At 32.5% G+C, this 25,096-nt stretch overlaps 3 protein-coding genes across 3 annotated transcripts; 2 read left to right on the top strand and 1 right to left on the bottom strand.

The window, feature by feature from the left end:
- Window positions 1–10,794: 10,794 nt before the first annotated feature.
- Window positions 10,795–11,780, top strand: LOC129746007 (proline-rich protein HaeIII subfamily 1-like). Its single transcript, XM_055739425.1, has 2 exons — window positions 10,795–10,906; window positions 10,989–11,780. The coding sequence occupies exons 1-2, from the start codon at window positions 10,901–10,903 to the stop codon at window positions 11,676–11,678; spliced, it is 696 nt and encodes a 231-aa protein (XP_055595400.1). The 5' UTR covers window positions 10,795–10,900; the 3' UTR covers window positions 11,679–11,780.
- A 9,858-nt stretch (window positions 11,781–21,638) lies between these two features.
- LOC129741239 (uncharacterized) lies at window positions 21,639–22,205 on the bottom strand. Its single transcript, XM_055732952.1, has 2 exons — window positions 22,158–22,205; window positions 21,639–22,097 (listed from the first exon to the last, which is right to left on the bottom strand). The coding sequence occupies exons 1-2, from the start codon at window positions 22,161–22,163 to the stop codon at window positions 21,639–21,641; spliced, it is 465 nt and encodes a 154-aa protein (XP_055588927.1). The 5' UTR covers window positions 22,164–22,205.
- A 298-nt stretch (window positions 22,206–22,503) lies between these two features.
- LOC129746010 (uncharacterized) lies at window positions 22,504–23,108 on the top strand. Its single transcript, XM_055739427.1, has 2 exons — window positions 22,504–22,556; window positions 22,622–23,108. Exons 1-2 carry the CDS (start codon window positions 22,551–22,553, stop codon window positions 23,078–23,080), a joined length of 465 nt encoding a protein of 154 aa, XP_055595402.1. The 5' UTR covers window positions 22,504–22,550; the 3' UTR covers window positions 23,081–23,108.
- The last annotated feature ends 1,988 nt before the right edge of the window (window positions 23,109–25,096 follow it).

Below are 25,096 nucleotides of genomic sequence, written 5' to 3'. Positions count from 1 at the left end.
TAAATGACAAAAATGACAAAAATGACAAAAATGACAAAAATGACAAAAAATGACAAAAATGACAAAAATGACAAAAATGACAAAAATGACAAAAATGACAAAAATGACAAAAATGACAAAAATGACAAAAATGACAAAAATGACAAAAATGACAAAAATGACAAAAAATGACAAAAATGAAAAAAATGACAAAAATGACAAAAATGACAAAAATGACAAAAATGACAAAAATGACAAAAATGACAAAAATGACAAAAATGACAAAAATGACAAAAATGACAAAAATGACAAAAATGACAAAAATGACAAAAATGACAAAAATGACAAAAATGACAAAAATGACAAAAATGACAAAAATGACAAAAATGACAAAAATGACAAAAATGACAAAAATGACAAAAATGACAAAAATGACAAAAATGACAAAAATGACAAAAATGACAAAAATGACAAAAATGACAAAAATGACAAAAATGACAAAAATGACAAAAATGACAAAAATGACAAAAATGACAAAAATGACAAAAATGACAAAAATGACAAAAATGACAAAATGACAAAAATGACAAAAATGAAAAATGACAAAAATGACAAAAAATGACAAAAATGACAAAAATGACAAAAATGCCAAAAATGACAAAAATGACAAAAATGACAAAAATGACAAAAATGACAAAAATGACAAAAATGACAAAAATGACAAAAATGACAAAAATGACAAAAATGACAAAATGACAAAAATGACAAAAATGACAAAAATGACAAAAATGACAAAATGACAAAATGACAAAAATGACAAAAATGACAAAAATGACAAAAATGACAAAAATGACAAAAATGACAAAATTGACGAAATTGACAAAAATGACAAAAATGACAAAAATGACAAAAATGACAAAAATGACAAAAATGACAAAAATGACAAAAATGACAAAAATGACAAAAATGACAAAATGACATTCTTTACTAAAATTACAAAATGACAAAAATTACCAAAAATGACGATAATAACAAAAAATGACAACTTTGACCATTTTTGACAATTTTGACAATTTTGACAATTTTTGACAATTTTGACAATTTTGACAATTTTGACAATTTTGACAATTTTTGACAATTTTGACAATTTTGACAATTTTGACAATTTTGACAATTTTGACAATTTTGACAATTTTGACAATTTTGACAATTTTGACAATTTTGACAATTTTGACAATTTTGACAATTTTGACAATTTTGACAATTTTGACAATTTTGACAATTCTGACAATTTTGACAATTTGACAATTTTGACAATTTTGACAATTTTGACAATTTTGACAATTTTGGACAATTTTGACAATTTTGACAATTTTGACAATTTTGACAATTTTGACAATTTTGACAATTTTGACAATTTTGACAATTTTGACAATTTTGACAATTTTGACAATTTTTACAATTTTTTACAATTTTGACAATTTTGACAATTTTGACAATTTTGACAATTTTGACAATTTTGACAATTTTGGACAATTTTGACAATTTTGACAATTTTGACAATTTTGACAATTTTGACAATTTTGACAATTTTGATAATTTTGACAATTTTGACAATTTTGACAATTTTGACAATTTGACAATTTTGACAATTTTGACAATTTTGACAATTTTGACAATTTTGACAATTTTGACAATTTTGACAATTTTGACAATTTTGACAATTTTGACAATTTTGACAATTTTGACAATTTTGACAATTTTTACAATTTTTATAATTTTTACAATTTTGACAATTTTGACAATTTTGACAATTTTGACAATTTTGACAATTTTGACAATTTTGACAATTTTGACGATTTTGACTTTTTTGACATATTTGACAATTTTGACAATTTTGACAATTTTGACAATTTTGACAATTTTGACAATTTTGACAATTTTGACAATTTTGGACAATTTTGACAATTTTGACAATTTTGACAATTTTGACAATTTTGACAATTTTGACAATTTTGACTATTTCAACAAATTTTGACTACTTTTTTTCGAAATCACTAAATTTTTGATATAATCATTATCAAAAAAGCATCAAAGAAAATTTCTTAGATTCCCCAATCTAAATTCTGTGATCACAGTTAATTGTACATAATGCTTACATATTTACTTACCTGAGGTGTTTTAACTTTCATGTACGTATAGAAAAGGTATCAATCAGAATCCGGTTTAATTAAGCTAATCAGATTTCATTCGTTTTTGAGTGACCATTAACAGTAGTAATAATGAAGCCCCAGCAGCCAGTCAGAAGAAAAAATAGCTATTAATCAGAGTACGGATTAATACTCAAAGGGTGTGGCACTGATTTTGCTGCCCTGCTAGCTAACTAAACTGACCCACAGTTAAGCGTGTATCGGTACAAAACCACCTCAAGCGCTCTAATGTATTTATGATAATGGTTTTTTTTTCTGCCTTTCCTCGAGCCCTTCTCAGCGTAAGCCCTTCACCTGAAATTATTTTTAACCGTGTAATTAGAGCAGAATCGAGCTGACTCCGGAAAAAAAACTTCGTCAATTCCATGTTATCCGCATAGCTGAGGTCCGTTACAAGAACTATCCGGCACATATTTATACACACAGAAACAGATCATTATCTTTGGGGCAAGAATCTGCGCGCGCTCACGGAATGAAGCGATTGCCCCTGGCACCTCATTCAGGGAACGAGCCAATCTTCAACGACTGGAAAACGAGCGAACTCGTACGTGACACATTAGATTTATCAGAACCCATGAATTATGACCACAAACACTGCTGGCACCAAAGGAAAAAAAAGCCTTCATGTGGCGCGAGCGAGCGATCGCCACTCTTCGATTCAATCCCCAAGCTCCTTCCTAGTAAGGCTACCTTAGCTGGAGTCCTCAGATGGAGAGCACTCTTAGTACCTTTAGCTAAATATTACCGGGTGAATAATAAAATCTAACCCCCTTCCTACTTCTTCCCACTTTTTCTCGTCGCCTCATCTGGGCCAATTTGTTACACCAATCAAACAAACTCGGAATCGAACACACATTCCTCAATCGGTCCATTGCTTGGCCGTCGATGGCGGAGTCTCAACTGGAAGAGGTGTTGTCGACCTTGATATAGTTTTTTACCTTCCTGCCTTCCTCTGAATCAGAGAGAGAAAAAAAAACTTGAGGTCTCCAGGTGAGTGAGTCCAAACAACTTCCCCATTCTCCTTCTTACAAGCTTTCCTCCAGCATCAGCTTGAGACAGTTTTTCAGACCCTCATTCGAGTCTAGCCTAGTCTGGGCAAGGTGAAAAAATATATGGGACCAAATTTGCGCAAAAGCTGGTCTTTTATGGATGGATGAAATCGCAATTCGGGAGAAGTTTCTTGGTTAGGGGCCTACAGGTTTTATGTTTCAAACAATCCCCTCGGCGGAAGGCGTTTACTATAGCATTCCACATGTGTGTTAGACCATGTCCAATCTAGACAAATTAATTTCTGATTTTTTTATTTATTAAAATGAGACATCCTGCATCGCCGACTGCTGAATTTTGATCAGGAAAATGTTCTCAATTTTTATTCAGAAAGTCTCAAATCAACTTGCTCTAGTGGACTGATATCTGAGACGTAATAAATCGATCAGGTCGATAAGTATGCTCGCTCCAAAAAAAAAAGCTAAATACTGCAGACTTAAGATACAAATACCGAATCAATGGTTTGTTTTCTTTTTTTTCTACGCTGTCATAAAGCATCATTGACGACCAAATAAAAGAAATTTTAACCACTTGATTGAAAATTAAATTAAAATAATTACGAATGCATGAAATAATGCAATAAAATGCTACAAAATTATTAATGATGAACCAAAATCCAGAAACAAAGTAGAAGTTGGTAAAAGAATTAATTTTAAAATTCAATTGAAGAAATTTATAACATACTCAAAATCGATAAAAAATTAATAATTTATAACATTTTCCGAAATATACCAATTTTATATTTTTAATTTTTTTTTTTCCTTTAATTTTGGAATAATTTAAACCAAAAATAAACATGAATAAAAAAAATTATATTTGATCTTAATTGAATACAATAAAATTGCCATGAATTTTATAAGGCTGGAACAGATTTCAAATCCTTCTTTTGTCACTTTGAGTTAAAACATCGTAAACTAATAAATTTTAATGAACTGCTCGAAAGCTTGTATGCAACAAAATTGCGAACTGTATCATTGTACAAAATCTATAAATCAAGTAATTTTTAAACGAAAAGTTCAATAAAATCAGGAAATACAAAAAGTGAAAAATTGGTTTTTTGCTTTTGAAATCTTGATAAATTCTTTGCAATTTTTATAAATTACTCCCAACTTTATCCCCTTTTTGCTTTTTTGGAAATTTCGTGACAAGAAATTTTTTCCAGCCTTATTACGAAGAAAATATGTTTAAATGAAGGAAAAATCCAAATCTTTTTACAAAATTATTTTAATTGTTTAGAAAAACATCTGAAAACTTTAAAACACTTCTGATATATTCTGAAAAAATGTAAAAAAATAACTGAGAATAATGATTCCGTAGAGAACGCAGAGACAATCTAAAAATTTCAAATAAATAAAAATCGTACAAATCATAAGCAGTTCCAATTTTAATGATTAAGTGACAAAATTTCAAAAATTAAAAAAATCAGAAAAATTCAAAAATTTTGATAACATTCTTGAGAATTCAATAAATAAAATATCTTGAAAATCAAAAATTTCAGGACGATTCTGCAAAAACTCCAAAACAAAGTAAAATTTTTAAGAAAAATTCTAAAAAAGTCTAATTTTTATTTCAATTTGCAAATACTCTGCAAAATTTTGAAATTGGTTGATTTTTTTTTTTAAATTCAAAACACTGAAAATTTCTGAAATTGTCCTCAAAGTTTTGAATGATTTCGAAAACTTTTGAATAGTTCAGAAAATTTTCAATACTAAAAAAAATCTGAATGTCCTTACAAATTTTGGAAGAAATTCAGAGCTTTTAAAAAATTCTTATCAATTCTGGAAAATTCCGAAAATTTTTGAATGAATCTTTAAAAGTCTGAAAAAAATTAAAAATTCTGTAAAATTCTGGAAAATGTTAAAATTTTGAATAATTCTTAAAATTTCTGAAAACATCTGAAAATCCGAAAATATTTAGAATTTTTTTGAAAAATAATGAAAAAAATATCAAAGGAAAATAAATATTTTCATAATTGAATATCATAAAAAATTCATGAAATTCTTTTTATGATAAACAGAATATGTTTGAATCACGAAAAACTTCTGAATTTGAAGAAAATAGTAATAATTGTTCAGGAAAATATCTGAAAACTCAAGATAATCTCTAATTTATTCTAAAAAGTCTTGAAAAATTCGCAAATGCAAAAAACCATTACAAAATTTAAATTTATTAGCTAAGTAAAAATCTTAAAAATCGTAGGTAGCTCCAATTTCACAAGATTAAAAAAAAACCTCCAATATTCGTCATGTTCATTCTAAAAAAGATATCCAAAAACTCTAAAATTTTTGGTCGATTCAACAAAAATAAGTTCAAAAACAAATTTTAAAAAATCGTAAAAAGTCGTTAAAACTAAAAAAAATTCTAAAATTTAAGAATATTTTTAAAATTGAAAACACTGAAAATGTTTGAAAAATATCGAAAATTTTAAACAAATTCTGAATGATATCAAAAAATTTTTAGTTTTGAATTCTGATAATTCTTAAAATTAAAAAGAATTCTAATAATTCTAAAAATTAAAAAAAAAATGAATGTCCTAATAAAACTAAAAAGAATGGAGAATTTTCAAAAATTTGATCATTCTTATTTTTTTTTAATTTTTTTCTTCAAATCTTAAATATTCTTAAGTATTCTGTCAAATTTTGTAAAGATCTGATAAATTTAGAAAAATGTTGAAATTTATAAAATGTTCTAAAAATTTCTGGAAAGATCTATGAAACCTAAAAAAAACTTTGAAAATCTTTTTAAGTAATGTCAAATATTGGAAATTTCACCAAAAAATATAAAAAATCTGAAAAAATCCGAAAACGTCCAAAAAATTTAAATTAGCTTGGAATTGAACATTTTGAAAATAATCGGTAAGATTCTGAAAAATTCGGATTGATTTTCAAACTGATTAGAAATTTCTTCAAAATTTAAAAAAACGCAGAATGATTTTGAAAAACTTTTAAAAACTTTTAAAATGTCATAAAAATTAATAAAATTCTGAAACCTTTCGAAAAATAAAAAAAAAACGGAACAATTCGGAAAGTTTTTGAAAAAAAAACTTGACCATTCAAAATAATTTATTCAGATAAAAAAAATCTGAACATCATGCAAAGATGGGAAATCTGAATTATTTCGTATATCTTTGAAAAAATTTAGAAAAATTCAACGTTCTGGAAAAAATTTGGAAAAGGTTGACATTTTATGGAAAATTTTGATGAATTCGGAAAAATTCTGAAACATTCCTGAGAAATCTTTAAAATTCTTATAAGTATTGACAAAAATGTAGTAAAATTCTCAAAAAAAAAAGGTTTTGATTGTAAAATTTTATAATTTTTTTTAACTTCTGTGAAATTCAGAAAAGTTATCCGAAATACTGTGAATTTCTGTAAAATTCTTTAAAACTCTGTGAAATTGGATTGAATTCGATAAAATTCGGTTAATTTTGTAAAATTCCATTAAATTCTCTAAAATTCTGTAAAATTATGTGAGTTTTTTTCAAATTCTATAAAATTCTGCAAATTTCTTTAAAATTCTGTAAAATTTTTCTTGTTCTTTAAAACTCTGCTTAATTTTGAAAACATTTTGATAATTTCTGGAAAATCTCAATAAATTCAGAAATGTTGAGAAAAAATCTGGAAAATTATGGAATGCTCTGATAATTTTTGAAAAATTTAAAAAATAAATAAAAATCAAAAAAATCCAGCAAAATTTTGAACAGTTCTTTAACATTTCGAAATTTTTCATAATTCAGTGGAAAAAATTTAGCTTTTAAACATGGAAAATTTTTACAAAATCTTGAAAAATGCAGACAAACTATAAAACACCTTAAAAACATCTAACAAATTCTAAAAACACTTAAAATCTTGAAAAATTCCTTAATCTTGAAAAGTTCCTTAAAATGCAAAAAATTCTATATAATTTCGTAAACTTATGAAGAGTACAAAAATTTCTCTAATATTTAAAAAAAAATATTAACTTCCTGGAAAAAATTAAAAAAAGACTGAAATTGTATGAAAATTATGATGAATTTTTGAGATATCTTCTGTGTTATAAATTCATTTGAAGGAAACGACAAATATAGGAAATTTTTGAAAAACTCAGTAAAATTCTGTGAAATTCGGTAAAATTCTCTATAATTATGCAATAGTCTGCAAAACTTTAAAAACATATTCATGTTCTAAAAATTTGTGAAAATTCTTAAAGTTTAAAAATAATTGAAATTATTGAGAAGTATTTTGAAAAATCGTGAATGACTTTGATAGTTCAAAATAAAATTAAACACTTAAAAATTTTAAGAAAAAATCAAAAATTATAAAAACTCTTGAACATTCTGAGTTTTATTTTGAAAATTCTGAAAATTTAATAAAACCAACTGAAAATCAGAAAAAAATTGAAAATTTCAAAATAATATGAAATACTCAATGAAACTCAAAAGTGCAGAAAAATTCTTAAAACTTGGAAATTAATAAAAATGAACTAGGAAATTATTAATATGAACATTCTTAAAAATATCTGAAAAATTCTGAAAATATTTGAAAAGCACTGAAAAGTTCTGAAAAAACTCAGCTAATTTTGAAACTCTCTGGAAAATTCTGGAAACATCTGAACAATTTTGAAAAATTCTGCAAAATTCCTAAATATAAAATATATAAAAATGGAAAATTCTGGAAATTTCTGATAAATTTTTAAAAGTTCTGCAAAATTCTAAAAAATTCTGAAAAAATCATGAAAAATATGAAAAAATCTAAAAAAATCTGCAAAAACCTGCAAAGTTCTTAAAAACTGTAAACAATTCAAAACATTAAAAAAAAACTGAATTATTGATAATTTTCTGGAAAATTAGGAAAACTTATGACAACATTGAAAATAATTTGAACATTCTGAAAAAATCCGAAAAAGTCTAGAAAACTTAAAAAAATCCTGAAAAATTTTGAAAAATTTTGACAAATTTTAAAAAATCTGGGAAATTTGAAAAATGCTTTGAAAAACCATAAAAAAATATTCAAAATTCATACAAAATTTTAAATTTTTTGAAATAATCTGAAAAATTCAAAAAAAAAATCTTCAAAACTCAACATTCAGAAAAATTTGGAAACAACTGAAACATTTCAGAAAAATTTTGAAAACTTCTGACAACTCTTGAAAATTTTCAAAAATTCTGTAAAAAATCCTGAAAAATTTGAGAAAAATTCTAGGAAAGCACGAAATAATTCTAAAAAGTATGAAAAACTTTGAGATTTGTTTGAAGTTTTTGTGAAATTTGGAGAAAAACCTGAAATTTTAGGAAAATTCTTTATGTTTGAAAATACAGAGATTCCAAGAAGTACTAAAATTTTTTTCATGATTTAAAATCTGAAAATTAAAAAAAAAAACAACCTGAAAAGCTACATGATACTCAAAAGTGCAGAAAAATTCTGAAAACTAGGAAATTAATAAAAATGAACTAGGAAATTAATAAATATGATCATTCTTGAAAAAATCCGAAAAATTCTGAGAATATTTGAAAAGCACTGAAAAGTTCTGAAAAACTCAGGTAATTTTGAAAAACTCTGGAAAATTCTGGGAAATTCTGGAAAATTCTGGAATATTCTGATCAATTTTGAAAAATTCTGCAAAATTCCAAAAAATTCCAAAAAAATTTTGCAAAATTCTAAGCAATATGAATTTTTTGAATAATCTGTTAAACACTGAAAAAAGTCTGAAAATTCTCACAATTTTCAAAAACCAGTTTGAAACCAACTATAACATGAAAAGTTTAGAAAATTTTAAATATTTTAAAATAATTATGAAAATTTCCTTCTAATTCTGGGCAATTTAGATCAATTTACAATATTGCTGAAAAATTCTGAAAAGTTCTGAAAAGTACTCGAGTATTTTTATTCTTTTGAAAACTTCTTAACTGTTTTGAAGAATTCTAAAGCATTTTGAAGATTTCTCGAGGATTCTTAAATTTTTTGAAAAATTGTTGAAAAGTTGTTAAATTTTCGAAATGGTCAAAACTGTTCAATTTGTTTAAATTGTCAAAATAGATGGTAGTTCTCAAAGTTGATCACAAACTTTATGAATGTTTCAAATTGATGAGTTGAAATAAAAATGTACATATCTATTTGTTAAAAAAATCTTTAAATTTAGTAATGGATATTTTTTTAAATTTTCCTTAATTTTAGCAATCAATCTGAATTTAATTGGCAATCAATCAGCAATTTGTAGCTATTTTGCTTCCAACTCATCATCGATTGCAATCAATCATCGCCGGTCATCAAAACAAGACGATCCAAAAGAGATCTTTTCAGTGAACACAATCAAGATGCTATTGATCACTTCCGATTCCAATCAATCAATTTCGTTTTATTTTGCAGTTTAAAGACGTGTTAAAGTCGGTCAGTTTTTCTTAAAAATTTGTTTAATTTTTTTTTCATAAAATTGGAATTTTGCAATTTTTTTAATAAATTTAATAAAATTATTTGAAACATATATTCTTATAGGAAAATGGATTTCAAAAGTTTCCTAAAGCTGAAATTGTTTCGATCGGATTGAAATTCTGAAAAATATTCCTTTTGACGATGTATTATAGCGATTTAGTTTCGATCACTTTTGATTTTTTTTTCCTTTAAATACGATTTTACGTGTTAAATGATGCGGTCAAGCTTAGGCGGTTCCGGTCGCAGGGTTGGAATCGGACAGCAAGGTGCAAGTAAAACAACTCGCTGAAAATTCAATAAATCTAGGGTGGATCTCGGTTTTTGCTTTGACCAAAAAAAAACTGTTTCATAAAACACTGGGATGAGATTTTTTGGGTTTTTTTTTTCAATGAATCATTGCCAACAGCTTATTTTGCCCAATCAGTACATGAAATTTTACCCAGATTTTCTGTTTTTGTTTTGAAATAGTCTGGACAGTAGCGTAATAGAACCTTAAGTTTTACTTGGACTTCTAATGTAGTTCACAAAAACTTCAAAATTTGTTATTTGCCCCTTTTATAAACATCAAAAATTAAATATGTATTATAATTTTTGGTAGGTTGCCATCTGAAACCAAGTGTGCCTATGTTTTATTTAATCCTACAGTAGAAGTGAAAAAAAATCAAACTTCAAGATCCCCTCTAAGTTATTTCCGAGTCAACAGCCCAGAAAAACAACCGAAAAAAATGCATTGCGACGATTAACCGTAACGGATTTGGGTCGAACTTACGTGCGGGTCCGACCTTGGCCTCCGTTTTTTTCCATTTTGTGGAATTACATCTCTTCATATATGACCTAACTGTATGTATCGTAAATCTGTTGAACAGGGTTGTAGTTCTTCGAATAGTTGGTATAAACATTTTTATTTTAAATAATACTTTACGATCAAATGAAAATTTATTGAACTACTAAACAAGCACATACGATATCTAATTTTTCTCAAAGAAGACAATTTTAAGTGTTTTTATTTTCTTGAATTCAACCATGGCTTTTCAAAGTTTTATTTTCCGCCCCGTGTGGATGGGTCACTAAAGTTTCACACCAGAAATGACCGATTTGATGGCACTCTGGAGGTCATCGCATCGATTTTTCGAGCTTGTTTTGATTTAATATCTATAAAAGTTGTTGGCCACCGGCCAAGATGGGTCAAACGCAAGTTAAGCCTTCGGTGAATCGGTTTTAGTGAAGCGAATCTGTGCGGATCATCAGTGCAAATCAATGAAGGTAGCAAGGCAGTTTAATTGGGTGCTGTTTCGTTTTGTGAACAAGTGAATTGATTGGGGTTTATTTCTTTTCGAAATATCAGGTATTCGTGACGATTTTGGCCGCTGTGGCCACTGTTGGGGCTCAGGGAGTGCCTCCGGTGAATCCCGGTGGACAAGTTCCAGCCCCAGTGGATTTCCCGCAGCAGTTTGCCCCAATCCAGCCATTGACGACTCCGTTCAACGTTGCTCCGGATGGTTTCTACGGGTTTAATCCTTACAGTGGACCAGGATTCGTTCCAGGATTTCCTCAGTTTGCCCAGCCAGGATTCAACCAGTTCCTTCCACTGCCATACCAGTTTCCGCAACAATTTGGACCACCACCAGCAGCCTACCCACAGTTCCCATTGATCCCGCAAATTCCTCAAGTTCCTCCACAACTTGCTCCTGCTCAATTACCACCATTTGCGCAACCTCCTCAAATTCCTCCATTTTTGGATCAACGTTTGCTTCAACCCGGCAATCCTCAGCCAAATGGAGCAGCTGTGTCCTACTCGAGCTTCCAGGTTCACAATAACACTCCCCAGCAGCAGCAACAGCAACAATCTCAGACAGATGATTCTGCATCAGCAGCTCCGGCCCAGGGAGTCAATGGACTGCCAAAGCCAGTGACGACATCCACCGGAAACGACAATCAAGCTCCAAGCAATTACGGATCAGCTTTCGGTCGATACGTGACGGCCAGTCCTCCGGCTGGCGTTGGACCCGGTCGAGTTGCTACCAATGCCCAGTAGAAATCGCGCAACAGCCAATCAAGAGTCTAGTCGTTGAGTTGTTTGTGAAGTAAAATTTTGTGCAATAGTGGCGGTTTTTTTTTTTCGAAATTTTCTTTCCAATTAGCTTGACGTCAAAAATTAACTTTAGTTATTACATTTTAGTTCTATAAAAAGTTAACAAAGTGTTATCCGAAAATAAAGCAAGATTTAAACTCGATACATTATTTTTCCTATAAGTACATCGAAAAACAAACGATGTTGTGCCTCTCTAATTTTTACACAGAAAATCGGCTTTTTTCAGCAAATGCATAGAAAGTTTGAAATGTGATAATTCCGCAAAGAAAAGGCTGAAAAGATCACTTTTTTCCTTCTAAACCACACATCGAAACCCCTTTCACAACATGTTGAACCCGCTTTAAAAATTGGTAAGTTATTTTTATGGTTGAAAAGTGGTGGAAAATAGAAGCAATAGGGTTGAACGCCTCATAATGAAATAAACCTTGCTGCTTTGATTTTAATTCAAGTCTTAATTTCGCTTAGCAATCACCTTTATAAATATTCAAATTAAAACATTTGAAAAATTCTCTTTATTTCGAAATTTACCAACGAGCTAGTTTGGCTACAATATTGCTAGTAAGTATTTACCCCCTTGAATATAACATGATCTATTTATTTCTACACTGAACAAAAAATCACACTGAAAAACACTGGGAGATTCACTTAAAAGTGAAAACTCAGTGAGTTTTTTTTCATTTTAAATTAGTTATAAGTGGCTGGAACTGAATTCTGCTGAATACCTTCTTCGCTAACTTAAAAATTCTCTTAACCGATCACTTAAGTCCATTTCCCTTGATCGTCACTTAAAATTCAACTGATCAATGGCATGGGTCGCATGGCGAATGTCAACTATGGTCTGTTTGTTTGTTTTGTTGTGGTTCGGAAGAGAAACTTATGATATATGTTTGAGTTAGTAGGTGCAGAATTCGAGAAATTTCTTTGAATACAATCAATAATATTTTTTTGTCAAGGACATGGCAAAAACGCCATGTGGATTGGATAATACAATCAGCTTCCAGAGATGCTTTCCGATGGATTTTTTTTTGTGAAACATTCAATTGCAGTCAAAAGAAAGTGTCATGAAAACCAAAATTATGTATGTACTCGTGAGATATCAAATTCCTTATAATTATTTCAGAGAAGAACAGCAAGAATGTTGGAAACAGTGAGGAAATGGATTTTTTTTCAAATCGAAACTTTTATTGGAACCCTATCAAATGGAAAGATGATGACGTTTTTCTACATTTGCATTTTTAATAACGAAACCTTGTTACGCTTCTCATAATATCTTCAACCCGATTGAACCACTGAAAATTTCAGAAGATAGCTGTGTTCTCACAACCAGTCATTCAAATGAACTCTTTTCATTTAGTTTTTCGAGCTTGCAAAAGTCATAAAAGTCAAGAAAGCTTTTCGATTCATAAAAAGATAATTTATTTCATTCTTTTTGAAATTGATTTCATTAGAAAATTTTCCTCTGAACAACTTTGTCGAATACCGTAACTTCGTATCTTATTAGGAAAAAAAAGTTATTAGCTGTTTAATATGGGTATGTTTTTTTGCACTGATCAACAATAAATTCAATTGACATCCCTGCAGGGTACCTAGCGAGGTATTGCGTGACTACTTTTCATGCAACATTTTGCGAGGTTCAAGCAGTGATGTCAATTAAATTTATTGTTAATCAATGCGAAAAGACATACCCCTATTAAACAGCTAATAACTTTTTTTCCTAATAAGATACGAAGTTACGGTCTTCGATAAAAGTTGTTCAGCGGAAAATTTCCTTCGGGAATTTTATAAATTGGCACAAAAACCATCAGCTGGCTCGGTTCCACATACGATACAAAATTGAAGTTGATTTTTCAGTACAAAATATTCAATTTTCCCATACAAACCTAAAAGTTCAAATTTACTCATGTAATCGTTACTTAAAAATTCTACAAAAAATCATGGATGAGTTTTGGACCAAGACGAAACTTTTTAGACCCCAGTGTTTGAGAAATTCAAAAATGACCGCAAATCGACTCAGTCTACTGAACACCCCTCATTTGTAGGTGTTTGTGCAAAGAATGGTGCTTCTATTCGGATTTTGATATAGGGGAAGAGGGGGCATAATGCCCACGTTAAGAAGAAAGTCTTGTTTTAGAGTACATTTGAAAAGATTAACTTTAATTTTCGATTGTGTTAGGCAGTTTGGTTCATTTTCTGTCTAAATCTGATAGTTAGACTAACTGGTAGGTCAAAAAAGGCCACAAATTTAATGAAGTTTGAAGAGTAGGTTGAAAATTGGATTTCAGATTCAGTAGGGGCATAATGCGCATATGTGTGTACCCAATCGCGCCATTAATCGTTTATTACGTGTCCTATATTGATTAAAGTGCCTCCGAAAGTGTTTGACAGTTTAAAACACTTCTTTTCTATTTCTTAGATGGGAAAATGTACTGCTACGCGCAGTGCTGCCAGATATACTGAAATTCTTGTGAATAGTTCATTATAACTATATTAAATTTAGGAATTTTAAATGTTTTCAAGTAATGTTTTCCAATACAACATATAAATATCTTTTAAATTGTTGTGATGAAACTGCATATAATGTTAAACAAATATGAAACATGCTCAAAGATAAACGGACATGGCGCGTTTTGCCCTGCCTAGATATGTTTATTAAAAATCTTTCAAAATTACAGAAAAAATAATTGCATAAGGGAATTTTTCGTTTTGTGATGATTGTCAAGACCAATGTTCATCATTGTAACAGATGACAGGTAATTTTTTTTTGCCGATAGATGCCGTAATTCCTTACGAAAGTCAAGGCACAAATTGCAAGGAATATGGCTTGAAAAATGTATTTGGATTTTTGCAGGGATTTATCGCATATTCGATGCTAATTTTTTGTACAAAAGGTTTCTACTGTTAATTAGAAGGGAATAACGTACAGAATTCCAAAAATAAGTGTATATCTAGCTAGATATCGCAGTGGGGCGTTTTGCCCACACTGGGAATTATACCCCCAGTTCCCCTAAGACCTTCAGTTATCAAAATGATGTCCGAGCAAGAGGAGCTAAAGGGTTTGTCACATCAAATTGCATCACGGAAAAAACGCCGTATAAATTCGCCCAGTAGACCGATCCTTTTGAAAATTTTAGACAGTAAATTAAAAACTATTGAACAACTTTTGGCATTTTCTTTTTATTCATACTTCGAGCCCAGCCGGAATGCTCGCACCCTTCTCTTTACCTCGTCCATAAGGTTCTGTATAACGCCAGGTTGTAGTTTTTTTAAACAGAAATCCATTTTTTTTAAGTCCGCCTCCGATTTGACAACTTTTGAGTTCTTCCGGAGGGCCTGCTTCATAATCGCCCAATATTTCTCTATTGGGCGAAGATCCGGCACTTTGGGCGGGTTCATATCCTTTGGTACGAAGGTGACCCCGTTGGCTTCGTACCACCCCAACACGTCCTTTGAATAGTGGCACGAAGTGAGATCCGGCCAGAAGATGGTCGAGCACTCGTGCTACTTCAATAGTGGTAGTAAGCGCTTCTGTAGGCACTCTTTAAGGTAAACCTGCCCGTTTACCGTGCCGGTCGTCACGAAGGGGGCGCTCCGCTTTCCGCAAGAGCAGATCGCTTGCCACACCATGTGCTTTTTGGCAAACTTGGTTAGATTCTGCTAATTTGTCCTCTGCGGTGAAGAACAACATGCCCAGCCTGCAGCTGACGAAAGTCCGCTTTGACGTAGGTTTCGTCGTCCATTACCAGGCAATGCGGCTTTGTCAGCAATTCGGTGTACAGTTTCCGGGCTTGCGTCTTCCCCACCATGTTTCGCCTTTCGTCGCGGTTAGGAGCCTTCTGAACCTTGTATGTACGCAGGCCCTCCCGCTATTTGGTCCACTGGATGAATGAACTTGACAAATTCAGCTTTTTGGTGACATCCCGGACCGAATTTCTCGGATCACGTCTAAACTGCTTAACTACGCGTTTGTGAACTTTTTCACTGGCGAGCATCCATTTTTGCCGTTCTTCACTTTCCGGTCGATGGTTAGATTCTCGAAGTATCGTTTTAGTACTCTACTGACCGTGGATTGGAGTGAAGCATGGCCAACGTGATCAATACACTCTTATCTGATTATAAGCGAAAACTGAAGATATAATTCCTAAAAATTAAATTTCTACAGCGTTTTTCCGTTATGCAATTTCATGTGACACACCCTTAGCTCGATTGGCTCTGCGCGAATGACAGTTCGATTGACTTCCGTCATTCTCTTTGCCAGACCATATGAAATTATAGTGTCTAGGGTAACGGACTTATTTTGGACCGGGTACATATTTTGGACCACCTTGCAGCTTTTTGCCAATATTTCTCTCATAAATCATGTTATTCATAAAAATTTTGAGCAAATATAGTTAAAGCTACTTCTTATGATTCTGATCACATCTAAAATTTTATTTAAGTAAGCTGTTAACGGAGAGAAAATTGAAAATAAAGTTTTGATTTTTCACTGTTGAACCGAATCAGGGCCATTTCAGAAGGACGTGCCATTATTGGAGTCAACTTTCAAGAGGTTTGCTGCATAGCTGTGATGAATTTTACAAATTCAATCATGTTCACAGTTATGATAAAACACGTAAAAACTATTTTGCAAGCTCGAAAAAGCAAAATAACTGGTTTTAAAAGCAATTTAACCCATGTCGAAAATAGGTCCTACTGTATTCCTTAGGGACTTATTTTGGACCACTCAACATAACCTGGGTATTAAACTTGTTCATGAACGTAATAAGACGTTGTACGACGATATAAGAGTTATGCACACTATTTCAATCACTCATTATGAATAAAATTTGGAATTTAAGCATGATTTTATTTAATCAACTCTCCAAAGCATAAACTCGCCATTAGACGAGGTTCACTTCAATCGGCATAAAACCAAGCCAATCATAGTTTTAACTTACTTTTTGTGCACTATGCTTTGAATCACGTTAATCTAACAATCTACATCAATAGCAACTGTTTGATAAGCGGTTGCTAAAAGCTACAGCTTAAAGAAGCCTCAAAACATGAAAACTTGGACTTGCACCAATTTTTTATTAAGTCATTGCTTTTTATGCTTCATGAAAAATTATTGAAAGTTTGGTTTAAAAGTTTCAACCATTTTGGATTGCCAGTAAAATGAATGAATTCAAAAATGATTTTCGAGGAAAAAAACTTGGGTAGGTAGAAGAAACGAAATATAAAACCCGTCTAAAGGAGGGCTTCGGAAAAAACGACAACAAATCGGCAAATATGCAACGACTTTAGTTTTTGTATTAGTTGAAATATCACAGTTAATATTAGAACAATCCTTTCAAAAATATATTCAATTAAAGCTTTATATGTATCAAAACTTGGGAAAAGGTGGTTGAAATGTGTAAATTTTACAAGCGATAAAGTACTAAAAATCTAGTTTATTAGCCGCTGTGGTTATGCAATTCATAAAAAACCGTTGAAAAATTACTCCAACGATAAATTTTATCTTGGAACAAAGTTAGTATCAAACTTAAAACTGAATTATTGTGAAAAAAAATCTGGCATTTAGATGGCTAAAAAGAACGCATAAATCTCGCACATTTTTATCTTTTTGAACGCATTACAGAACTGAAGCCAAACCAAATCCACTAAGGTTTTGGAAGTCAAAATTCATCAATTGATGTCGCGAATTTCATGATGTCAGACTTTCTCAACTTATCATTGGGGCGCCTGAAGGAGATTTGCGTTCTGAAAATTGAGCCTAAAGATAAGCCCACTGGCCAGTATTGAACACTGCAGAACAAATTTCGTCGAGATTTCAGTGTGCTGTCAGAAGTTTCATAACATTTGGAACACACTATATAACAGAGGAATTTTACTGTTTTTACTCTATTCTTATCGAACAAACAAAACTTGACTAGTCTATAATAATAAGAAAAGACAAAATTATCTGAATAATTAGCATAATTGCGCATCAATCGCTGTCGAAATATAGCAAAATTTAGAAAAAAAAACTTATTTAGTTTAGAGTGGTCCAAAATAGGTCCAAAGGGTGGTCCAAAATAGAAACCTGGTGGTCCAAAATACTGACCAGAGTAATGATTGAAGAAACGTGTTTTTAGCCTTAAATCTTGTTACATTGCAACAAACGACGATATTTTTCGACAGAAAAAGCCTTGATCTTCGTAATGAACGGATTAAGCAGTCGAAAATTGTAACATATGCTTTTTTATTCCAGAAAATAGCAAAGCCACTTCCCAAAGCGGTCCAAAATAGGTCCGTTACCCTATATATAGGACGTTAAATGTATAATAAGTTCACAAAGAAAAGGTCGAAAAGATGGCTTTTTTCCTCGTGAACAACACAACTGTCTGGCGCAGAAACAATGAACCGCGGCCCACAACAAATAATGACGATCAAATATGAAGCCATCAATGAATTACAAACAAAATACGAAGAAATACGATAATTCGAAAAATTTTAAGTGAAATAGACATAAGGGAAGAAATTCTTTGTAAATAGTAGGGGAGAGTGGGATAACGTGGGCCATGGGGAAACGTGGGCCACTTCAAATATCTCAGCTGTGTGTTGAGATAAAAATCCCAATCCAACTGTCATCGTCGTCGCTTTGCGTAAGCATGTTTTTCTATATGTTGTTGACTTGTGTACGTATCATATGCTACTTTTATGAAACTAGCCTAGAAAAATGTACTTACATAATTAAAAAAGCACCCGCAAAATTGCATCCGTGCGAGACCTTAAGTACATAACAAAAATATGCTCATACGCTTATGATCTTGGTTTTGTCATGTTCTATCACGTGGGAAAGGAATTTTTGATGAAACATAAATAGGTCACACAAACACAAGCAATTTCCAAATCATTGCTTGTGGGGAATCGTGGGCCACATTTTGTGGGGAATCTTGGGCCACCTATATTTTGGTGTTTTAATACACGTTTAGAACTTGAAATACGTTATTACTATTTGTAAAGTTTTCTTATGCCCAATGAAGAATTATGAAAAATGTTTTGTCTATCTTTTCTAATGCGATAGAGAGGAACAAAAATCCTATATATGGAATTTTACCGAAACGTTCGCGAGCCAGGTTTTGGAATCTATTCGATCAAACACAACTCTCTTTTTAGTTTCCTCATCTGAAATCGCTTTGAAATAACTAAATGAATTATGAAGTTTCAGTTTAGGGTCAACTAATAAACTTTGCACGTTATCTAGTCAATTTGGATTTGGTGGCCCACGTTTCCCCACAGTTTATCAAAATCCAAAAAAAAATTACTTTTTTTAAAACAGTCAAAACTCGGGAAGTTAATGTATTTAAAAAAACAAAAAATGCCTAATGATACCTCAAAAACGTAGAAAACCTTTCCCTTTATTATTTTTATTATATCTTTTCTAATAAAGAAGTTATGAAACCAAGAAAAAAAGTGGCTCATGATACCCCACTCTCCTCTACACATAAAACATGAATTTCACCAAACACAATTTCACACAACACACAACACACAACACAAAACATTGAATTGCCAACACTGCACACTCACACCATAGATTAAAGAGTGAGAAAAACCATGACGAAAAAGTGATAAAGGGTGATACGGTCAAAATTTGGTCATGGGAAAATGCATGTAAATCGGTGAAATCGTCTATTTAAAAAATCAAATTATATTTCTTTTTCAACTTTAACTAGTATAAAATTCAGGAAAAATATTCAGTTAGGCTTCCGCTTCTCCAAATCCGAATTGCCGAGCCTTACGCTTAACCCCTGCCATCAGATTTTGTACAGCCACCTTGTCCACCTTCTTCGCCGCAGAAAGCCAGTTTGCCTTGAACTGCGGCTCGTCCTTAGCTGTTTTTTGGTCTTCTTTAGGTTCCGCTTGACAATAGCCCAGTTTTTTTCTCAATTGGGCGGAGCTCTAGCGTGTTGGGAGGGTTCTTGTCCTTGGGAACCACCTGCACGTTGTTGGCGGCGTACCACTCCATGGCCTTTTTACCGTAATGGCAAGATGCCAAATCCGGCCAAAACAGTACGGAACAACCGTGTTTCTTCAGGAAAGGCAGCAGACGTTTATTCAAACTCTCTTTCACGTAAATTTCTTGGTTGACAGTCCCGGAAGCTATGAAAATGCTGCTTTTCAAGCCACAGGTACAGATGACTTGCCAAAACAGATATTTCTTCGCGAGCTTTGACAGTTTCATGTGCTTGAAAATATCTGCTACCTTTCCCCTTCCTTTTGCCGTATAAAACTCCTGTCCTGGAAGCTGCTTGTAGTAGGCTTTGACGTAGGTTTCGTCGTCCATTACCACGCAGTCAAACTTCGTCAGCATCGTCGTGTAGAGCCTCCGGGATCGCGCTTTGGCCGTCGTATTTTGTTTATCATCGCGATTTGGAGTCACTACCTTCTTGTAAGTCGATAGTCCGGCTCGTTTTTGGCTCGATGCACGGTTGTAGACGATACACCCAGCTCATTTGCGGCATCTCGGGGAGAGAATAGGGTTTCGCTTGAAACTACCGGCAACTCTTTTTGTTGTCTCAGCGGCTTCCGGTTTTTGATTTCCCCCCGATCCAGACTTCCTGGCTGTCAACAAACGTTCTCCAAACACTTTAATTACATTTGTAACGGTTGATTTGGCAACTTTTAGCGATTTTGCCAGCTTTGCGTGCGAGTATTTTGATACGCTGCTCTTCTTCCTTGGACGGCATTTTGACAACTGAAGAGTGAATTCTAAAATCAAAATAGGAGCAACATTCTACACACACACACACACACACCTTCAAAATGTGGGGTGTTCAGATTTTTTAAATTCAAAATTGAAAGAAATACGTCAAGTTGAAATTGACCAAATTTTGACCGTATCACCCTTTAATCTGCATTAAAGTTAAGTTATTGATACTGAAACTAAAAGATGTTTAGAACGTAAATATTATTAAAGTTACTCTAATATGAATGTGAGAAGATGAGGATAATGAAAACATAAACAGTTTGAAATATTTTCATTCAGATAACAAGAAATGCTGGAAATATATTGTATTCAACAAAATAATTGAATCCTTAGCAGAGAATCTAAAAATCGATATCCTCTGATAAAATTAGCCGATCAAAACACTCGTGGGAGAGATTTTAATCCGCAAGAACACTCTACTAGCACTTATCAATTTCAATTTTGCTCTCGATAAGTTGTTTCAAATGAGTGATTCAAATTTATCGTTTTTTTTAACGTGCAGGATAGGTTCTCACTCCTAGACGAGAGAAATTTTCTCACTATTTTGCACTATTTCGCACTTTTTTTTTTTTTTTGAATGGACGTAAATAAACGGTTCCAGTTTTGTCGGAGAATATTTTCAGAGCTAGAACTGACTGAGAGAATATCAGGGGAATCATCGTTAATTATCACCCAAATTGTGCAGCCAATGATTGAATTTGTGGTAATTTGTGGCTTTTTGTTAGGGTAAATGAGAAGGCTTGAGTTAAAATGAGAGAAACCAGTGCTCAGAGAGAGTAAAAATGTGCAAAAATTGTTGTAAATTGTGAGGCTGTTGAGGAATTTCGATCATTGCCATTCCAAATGCAAAGCATTCTGTCTCCGCCGCAATACCTCGGAGAAAAAAAAAATTCGGATGACTTATCTTGATCGACATTGGAAACGGATGAGAAGTCTTCGCGTTCACATATTTATTGCTAAGTGTTAAACAAGTTATTTACCAGTTATCATTATCTGTTCTGCTCGATTTGCTTCCCCGATTTAGAATAAAACATTGCAAAATTTAAACGTGCGTACTGCTCTTCAAATTTGGAAGAAACACTTCAAGGAAGGAATATCGCGAATTTTTTCATCATGATAAAACAATAAAAAAATAAAATTCAATCTAAAAGATTGTTTATTAGGAAAATTGAAATTTAGGCAACAATCAGCTTCTGGTTAACGGCGTGTCCGACCAGAGGAGCAACATGAACTGATCCTGGATTGGCAGCAACGTACTTGGCAGCAACGACTGGGGCACCATGAGAAATATAGTTGTTGTATCCATGTCCGTAGCCATATCCGGCCCATGGAAGTCCCCATGGATTCACCTTGGCAACGTTGGCCTGAACTACGGTTGGCTTTGCTCCATACCATCCGTTTTCGTTAACCCAAGCGTTGTCATAGACGGAACTCACTGCTGGCCAGGATCCATGAACGGAAGAATAAGGATAAGACACAAGGCCCTTGGTGTTCCAGTTGTTCCATTCATTCCATCCATTGTTCCATCCGTTGTTCCAGGAGTTCCATCCCAAGGAGTTGACTGGCCAGGAGTTCTCGACATATCCGGCTTGAGCGGCAACGGCCAAGCTGGCTGCCAGGAATGCGATGAATGCCTGTACACGACGTTAATCATGAGTTTAAGCTCACAGATTAAGTTAACAACTTGTACTCACCTTCATTGTTTTGGTTGATTGAGCTTGGGAGCAACTGTTCGCTTTGAAGTACTGAAGACTTAGTATGATGTCAACTAATCGTGGCCGAGGTTTTTATATCCTTGCACATCTTTATTTTGTTCTTTGGTCGAAAGTTCCATTCTCTTGTTAAAGCTTTTTCGAAATTGTTAACTGTTCAGAAAAGGCAATGAAAACGTAATTACTGTTTACCTTTTTTTACCATCATTCAAAAGTCAACCATAGGAAGTGATTGGATTATTTGATTCAATTTTGCAGAAATGAAATCGCTGAACAAGGATATAAAAGCCCGATCAAAGTTCAGTTGACATCATACAAAGTCTTTGGCACTTATAGATAACAGCTCGCCTCTCTAAAAATCAATCAACTTTAACAATGAAAGTAAGTTCAAACAGAACCATAGCATTTATCAAATTCATTAAATGTATTTTGTTTTCTTCAAATAGGCATTCATCGCATTCCTGGTAGCATCTTTTGCCGTTGCCTCTCAAGCGGGATATGTCGAGAACTCGTGGCCAGTTAACTCCCTGGGATGGAACTCCTGGAACAACGGATGGAACAATGGATGGAATGAGTGGAACAAATGGAACACCAAGGGTCTGGTGTCTTATCCTTATTCCTCAGTTCATGGATCCTGGCCAGCACTGAACTCCGTCTATGACAACGCTTGGGTTAACGGAAACGGATTGTATGGAGCGAAGCCAACCGTTGTTCAGGCCAACGTTGCCAAAGTGAATCCATGGGGACTTCCATGGGCCGGATATGGTTATGGACAAGGATACAACAATTATGTTGCTCATGGTGCTCCAGTCGTTGCTGCCGAGTATGTCGCTTCCAATCCAGGATCAGTTCATGTTGCTCCTCTGGTCGGGCATGCCGTTAACCAGAAGCTGATTGTTGCTTAATTTTCAATAAAGTTTCTCCACTCTCAAACTGAGCTTCTAGTTTTATTAAATATCAAAAATTTCGTCAAACTGTGTTTAGCACTTTTTAATTTTAATTGGAAAGCTTTATTTTCACCTTTTATTTCAAGAAAATCCCGTAACGTTAGTATAAAAATTCGGAAATTTTTTTGCAGGGACGTGTAAATCACAACATATATGATAGATTGACTCAAAAGCCTGTTTAACACTAAACGTACCGGAGGCGGTCAAATGACGGTTTTTGAACTTTAAACGATGATTACGCCTTATATAATTGTTTTTTCAAAAATTTAACGACAGGACTATTTTTGTTTTAGAAATGCAAGTATTTTTGCGTTTTTAAATTTTTTTTAAGTGTTACGGTTTTCGAATAACGCATGTGGTATACCTATTCATACCGCGAGCGGTCAAATGACGGCAAACACCGTTTTCGTTAAAACTCCCTTGTTTCTCAACCGATTTCTACCAAATTTATAGTTTTAAAAAGCTTATAACTCGACTCAAATATGTTTCTCAGACAATTTTCAGCTACAATGAACAACTTTAAAGTTATTTACAGTACAAGAAAAATTTTCAGAAAAAACATGCTTCAGGAAAAAGGTTGTAAATCAGTTATTAAGTGCTCGAAAAAAATTTCACTTGATGCCTAAGAAAGCTGAAGTTAGAAGCTATATGTTGCACATATGGAAATTTTTTTTAGAAATTTTCTAAGATCATGGTCACAAAAAATGTAAAAAAGTTGTGTAAAACCCGTACTTTTCAATCAATCAACCGCCAAAGCTGTTCCTGTTACAGTAGAAAATTTTGAAAAAGTGAATTGAAAAGTAGACGTAATTTGTCACATTTTGGCATCTTTAGATTTTTGAAATACGAAATACATAATTTATGACGACTTTTCAAAGTTAGCTGTTTATCTATAACTTTTTATCAATTTGGATTTTCTAAGACAATTCCTGCACCTAAGCTCAGCTTTGCACTGGATTTTGAGTACGTTAACGTAAGGTTTAGGCAATAAAACTATATGCAAAAGAAAGCTTATTTCATACCGGTTCTAGTGGTGTAACTGCATTGGCGGTGCAATGCTTGGCAAAAATATGATAAATAAAACAGTGAACTAGTTTCTGAATTTTGAGAAGTCAGCACAAATTCTTGCTTGGCAGACGGGCGCAGTGGGTGGTAATATCTCAAAGCTATTTTGCACACGAAGACGGATGAAAAGAAACGAAAAAACAAACAAGCATTAGCTCAAATTTTCTAGTTTTACTTTCAGAAATATATTTATTATATTTTTGTAAAGCATTGCACCGCCAATGCAGTTACATCACTAGAACCGGCATGAAATTTGCTTTCTTTTGCATATAGTTTTATTGCCTAAACTATACGTTAACGTACTCAAAATCCAGTGCAAAGCTGAATTTGGGTGTAGGGATTGTCTCAGAAAATCCAGATTCGTAAAAAGTTCGCAAAACAACTACCTTTGAAAGGCCGTCAAAAAGTATGTATTTAGTATTTTAAAAATCGAAAGGTGCCAAAATGTGACAAATTACGTCTACTTTTCAATTCACTTTTTCAAAATTTTCTACTGTAACAGGAACAGCTTTGGCGGTTGATTGATTGAAAAGTACGGGTTTTACACAACTTTTTTACATTTTTTGTGACCATGATCTTAGAAAATTTTTAAAAAAAATTTCCATATGTGCAACATATAGTTTCTAACTTCAGCTTTCTCAGGCACTAAGTAAAATTTTTTTCGAGCACTTAATAATTGATTTACAACCTTTTTCCTGAAGCATGTTTTTTCAGAAAATTTTTCTTGTACTGTAAATAACTTTAAAGTTGTTCATTGTAGCTGAAAATTGTCTGAGAAACATATTTGAGTCGAGTTATAAGCTTTTCAAAACTATAAATTTGGTAGAAATCGGTTGAGGAACAAGGGAGTTTTAGCGAAAACGGTGTTTGCCGTCATTTGACCGCTCGCGGTATGAATAGGTATATACA

The sequence above is a fragment of the Uranotaenia lowii genome, chromosome 2, assembly GCF_029784155.1.
Source record: "Uranotaenia lowii strain MFRU-FL chromosome 2, ASM2978415v1, whole genome shotgun sequence".
NCBI classification, from domain to species: domain Eukaryota; kingdom Metazoa; phylum Arthropoda; class Insecta; order Diptera; family Culicidae; genus Uranotaenia; species Uranotaenia lowii.
The sequence above is the reverse complement of the archived record's forward strand: the minus strand, read 5'-3'. Positions and strand labels throughout refer to the sequence as shown.